Consider the following 5,718-nt stretch of genomic DNA (forward strand, 5'->3'; position numbering starts at 1 on the left):
TTGTATAATACAATTAGCAGTTCTCCTGTAGCATGTCTAGCCAAGTTGATTTAGCCAGTTACTTCCAGTCTTACACTTTACGTTGTTTTTTTTTTCTTGCTTTAGTGTGGGAGTTTCTGACTACAGAATCACTCCATGACCTTTGACTATCTTCCCCTTAAGTTCCCATTTAGTCCTACATCTGGTTTAATAGTTAGCCACATGGACGGTGGTGTTTTAACAGACAAATGAAGGGAGTTCTCACCCAAAGAGGGGGTTTGCTCCCTTCAGAGAGAGGCTACCTTACGACTCACAGAGACTAGAATTCCATGTTAATCTTAATCCATGTAATCCATGTTAAGGCTAATATATGCAGCTGTAGGACTGAGACAACTCAAACCATTCAAATAAGCCTGTACATGACAACAAAATCATCTTCCAATACAATATTTCACTTAGCATTCCTAAATTAATTTCCCTGTCCCTGTCACCATTACATGGAAAAGCACAGAAAACAGAGGTGGAAAATGTGAAAAATCACAAATGCATGCAACACTTAAGTATGGTGGTAGTAAAAGTATTGAGACTAATTATTCTCAGGTTTTATGAAGGAACTACCTTCAAGTAAGTGGCCTACAAAAGTGTCACCCATCTCATGAAAAATCCCCAAAAAAGTGAATATTTAAAAGTGAATGTCTTAAATGTAAGTGTTTTGAAGCAAAGGTTTAAGACAAAAAATGTCAGTAAAATGTTTTCTCATGATTTTTTTTTGTCATGCTTGTTGTCATGCAATAAGTGGATTCAAGTTCAAAGAAATTTAAGAATGGCCGGTAGTTTGTTTATTTGTTTGTCTGTCTGAGAAGGACAGAGGTGGCATTGCTATGGGAATACAGAATGTTGTGAAAAAATAAAAGCACAGAAAAAATCCATATGTAGTGTTACAGTTAGATATGATTTTCCCATCTACACGCAGCACACAAAACAGCTTCCTAGTCTCAAACGAGGTATCAAATCACAAGGTAAAGTCATGTTTTATGTTCATGTCATAATGTTATTATCCATGGAGCATTCATAAATGATGTCAGACTGCTCCTGTGCATACCTTCCCCCAGAAATAACTAATTACGAAATGAGGAATATCTTGGTGTCTAGGCTACATGGTGCACAACTTTTCTTTTTTTTCTGTGTCCCTGAATCGTGGTTGAGTGGATTGCAATAAAAAGCCCCTGTAGGAATCTTGCCCTAGCAGGGCCCAACCCTCAGCTCTACACTAGAGGGTAGCTGGAGGCTGTGGCAATGCCGCACTGGTTGTTCTTGTTCCTTGTCATCTTGATGTAGCCCTTATCACCCCAGTCCAGACCCCAGCTGGAAACAAGACAGACAGAATAAATACATAAATAACATTTCCACATTTATAGGTATACATACAGGTGAGGGGTTTGGTAGCTGTGCATCAGGTTTTCTCTTCAGTGTAAAACAATGACTTCGCACACACAAACACAAACACTCATACACACACACACACACACACACACACTCATCCACACAAACACTCAAACACCTTCATACCCACACACACACACACACACACACACACACACACACACACACACACACACACACACACACACACACACACAAACACACACACGCATACACACACACACACCCACACACACACACCCACAAACACACACACACACACCCACACACACACACCCACAAACACACACGCATACACACACATACACACACAAACACACACACACACACAAGCTCATTTCTGATCTGTCCATTACCTGTTCTTTACCAGCCAGTAGTCATTTCCATCCTCTGACCCGTAGCCTACAGCCAGTACACCATGGTCAAGTTCCTCACTACTGCACTCAGGCTCATCATAGACTCCTAAAGCCACAGGCACCATTACAGCAAACAATACATCAGCTTATCACTGTAGTAAGTTTCACAATAACAAGATAGCTAGTACTGTTTGATTGTTTTTACGTTGTCGAAATGGATCAGTTTCTCTATCAAACAGACCTACTGATATCATTTCATTTCAGTCGTGCAGGCACTGCCGTTAACTGAGATTAGGTAAGTGGGCTATACGCTACCTGATTCATAAAGCTGGAAGGAAGAGTGTGCGGCGTCGATGGCCACAGACACGGGTCCCACAGTGGCCACGGCCTCCTGCAGAGCGTTCTCGTCACCGCTGGTCACATCCATGAAGCCAGTGCATGTGGCGCCGATGCTGTTGGGCTTGAAGCGGCATGTCCCGTCCTTTGGTGATGACAAGAGATCCGGTGTTAGATGTGTTACATGTCTACTGACTGATGTGATTTGAATTTGGTTTAGAATTCTACTATGATATGTTCTTTCTATTTAATGCTGTCATGCTTCAATGATTCTTGTTATAACTATAGGTCTATAACTATAATTATTACACACCATTTATATTTGTTGTGCACCCTTGGTCCTTTGGCCTAGTTGACCTAAGAATTCGCCAGTAATCAATTGCTTCTTCAATCGCATGGCAGTAACAAACATTGTCCACTAGATGTCAGTGTTTTTTTTTTTTTTTTTTAATCCTTACTGTACCCACAGTACTGCTGCTTACCTCAGCTTCATAGGGATAGGAGTCCTCAGTGTCGATTCCTCCATTTGCCTTGATGTACTGGAAGGCCTGGTCCATCAGGCCGCCCCCGCAGCCCATGTTGCCAAATTTGCTGGAGCAATCGACCAGCTGCTGTTCGCTCAGAGAGACCAGTTTACCCGTCTTCTTAAAATTCTGGCCCTCCAGAGATCCAGTCTAACAGAGTTAAGAGGAGAGTGCGTAGTTTATACATGAACATAAATTGCAGTCAATTATCAGGTGCTGTAGTAATGTAATTTAATTTCAAAACTCATATTGTGTGTAATTAAACACAATGTGGCAGATGCGCATAGCCCACAAAATGACTACATGACTCAGCTGAAAACATTTCACCATTTCAACATTATAGGCAAACAACTCCATGTGGTAGGCCCTTTCAGCTTATATGTAGACACACATACATGCACAGCACATACACAAAACACACACACACACAAAACACAGAAACACAGACACAGACACAGACACACACACACACACACACACACACACACACACACACACACACACACACACACACACACACACACACACATAAACTATGTATCAGTTTTTTAAACTACATTTCCCATCTCCCCATATGACTCACTGCGCTGAAAGCCCAGCAGGAGCCACACTGCTTCTGGTCCTTGACGTCTGTCACAAAGCCCTTGTCCCTCCAGTCCACCTCCGTGGGGAGGTCCCCCAGCCGGCTCAGGCCCAGGAAGGTGCTGCCACTGCTGACGTTGGCTCTCTTCAGGCATCCGCGGAATACAAGGTCTCTGTACTCCTGGTTGTCCTGTGAGAGAGAGCTTGTGTCATTACATATTTAGTCAAACACACACAGACAGACATACACGCTGTCACAGTGGGGAGAGGGCTTGTGTCGTTGTATATTTTTTAAAGTGACAGTAGCAAAATACAAGTTAAAAGTTAAGGTACTTAGTCACTCACAATAGCAGTGCATTAAATAAAAATGTAATCCAATATTTAATGCTAAATCTCGAAGCTGAAATGCCATGGAACAGCCGTGGGTGAATGACGCACCATGTCAGCGAAGTAGGTCATGCCCAGGCGGTAGCTCTTGATGCCCTGGTCAGCCAGCATGTTGTGCACCAGCACCAGCTTGCGGTTCTCCATCCAGGTGAGTTTGCGCTGGGCCTCCTCCACAGGGGAGCCATAGGAGCGACCTGGCGCAGAGGGGGTGCAGAGAGACAGGTATGGACACCTTTGAGGAACGAGGTTTTCTCTACTAGGATTATACCGTGCAGATCTAGATTTGAATTGGCTGTCGTTTAAGATGGCCGTTTGAGTTCCTTATTACTTCATCCAATGGAACACTGTAACCACATGTGTGTGGTGGTTCCCCTCAAAGGTAAAACAGTAAAGTGTTATCAAGGTGATGTTGAACATATGTTTAGCGTCAGGACACAAACTAAGCATACACTCTGCCCAAAGGCAAAGTCATCATCACATACAGTAGCTCTTGTGATTTCCTGTACACTGCCTGAATTACAGTAATCCCCTGTGGAGGTACATCTTCACATTGATGCATGTCATTGTACATACACCGTCCTCTCTATCAAACGACGGGATCACTTTAAGCATCTGCTAATGCATTGTAACCACGTTTTTTAACCTTTCCCTTGCACACTTAAACATTACTATCACAGTCATTTGTAGGCACAAGGTTTTCCAAAGCATAGGTAAGGTAAAACAGAAAAATGAATTGACCGCTCTCTCACCAAACTTGAGTTTCCATGCATGGAACTCCAGGTCCTCCAGAGAGAGGCTGGCACAGCTCACCACTGCCAGAGAGGCAGCTGCAATGATCAACAACCTCATGCTGCCACACACAAGAACAAATAGGTTTTGACAATCACTGTCTTTGACTTTTTAAAATGGTGCAAAAAACACAGGATGTGTGTGTGTGTAAGGTTCCTCTCACCTGTTTGTGTGTCTTGAAACGTTCAATGAGAGATGGTTAGGTGTCACTCTTTCCTTTGGCTTATATAGAACACCCACAGCTCCTTCCAGTCAGGTGATTGTCACAAAGCAGTCATAAATAGGAGTGAAACAAACTGACAGTGCTTACCAGTAAAAAAAAGAAACATTGATATGTAAGGGATAATGTATTGTCCGGAGGTCATTCTACAAAAATAATTCCCGACGGGGCGAACAACACCCCGACGCGCAGCGGAGGGTGTTGTTTTGTACCGAAGGGAATTATTTTTGTAGAATGACCGACGGACAATACATTATCCCGCTTATTATACGGGTACTTGCCAAAAACGATAGAAGACATTCCTCCAACATATCTCTTTTTAATGATTTAGGTGCCGTTTCATGTGTCCCGTTTAGAAATAAATAGTTCTTCAAGCAAATAGAACTTTGAAGTTTCAGGTGTTGCATAGCAACCCATTACTTGCTGACTTCAAATTACTCTCTACTGTTGCGTTAAAATGACTGGACTTCTGGCGGAATGATATGAAAGATGTGAATTAGAAGTACAAAACCCGTTGCCAATGACAGCGGTGATTATCTTTCGCAGAGGTCTGTTAGCAGGAATTAATGTATGGGTATGACGTAGGGATGGTCCATTCAAATCAACGGTACTTTTTGGAACATTCTGAAGAGCCGTATAATAAGCTGCAGTAAATAACACCAGACCATATTTTAATGACAAATGTTTTTTAGGAAATGAGCAAAGAAGGTACTCCCATCATTGTACTGCTGTAAAACTCACACACACAAACACACAACCTGAAATGGCATGATTTGAGTCAGGATTGTTTAATTTCTCGCAAATGTTTAATTTCTCGCAAATGACATATTGACTTCTTAGACACCTGTGGTTCCTCTATTCTTTTCTCTTATTCTTTGTTTTCTGTTTCATTTCCTCTCTCAGGTCTCCAATGACCTGGTGTTTTTGGTACTCTTTACTGGAGTCAGTGTCATATGGACAATTATAGTTGAGAAACTCCTCTGACACCACAAAAACCACAAAGATTGTGGAGTTGGACACCATTCTGCAAATGTCTGATGTATTAATAGGCCAGTGTGTGGGCTATGAAGACTTACTGCATGTCCAGTTTGAGGGAAAAGAG

The 5,718-nt window shown here is 42.4% G+C and overlaps 1 protein-coding gene across 1 annotated transcript; it reads right to left on the reverse strand.

Moving 5' to 3' along the window:
* Window positions 1-1,244: 1,244 nt before the first annotated feature.
* On the reverse strand, window positions 1,245-4,456 carry LOC308373945 (procathepsin L-like; the record flags this gene model as incomplete). The annotated part of the gene is made up of 7 exons (XM_080849620.1): window positions 1,245-1,344; window positions 1,779-1,884; window positions 2,094-2,259; window positions 2,597-2,788; window positions 3,222-3,410; window positions 3,659-3,801; window positions 4,357-4,456. 7 exons carry the CDS (start codon window positions 4,454-4,456, stop codon window positions 1,245-1,247), a joined length of 996 nt encoding a protein of 331 aa, XP_080705746.1.
* Window positions 4,457-5,718: the final 1,262 nt, after the last annotated feature.

This window comes from Sprattus sprattus (assembly GCF_963457725.1).
Source record: "Sprattus sprattus genome assembly, chromosome: 13".
Lineage (NCBI taxonomy): Eukaryota > Metazoa > Chordata > Actinopteri > Clupeiformes > Clupeidae > Sprattus > Sprattus sprattus.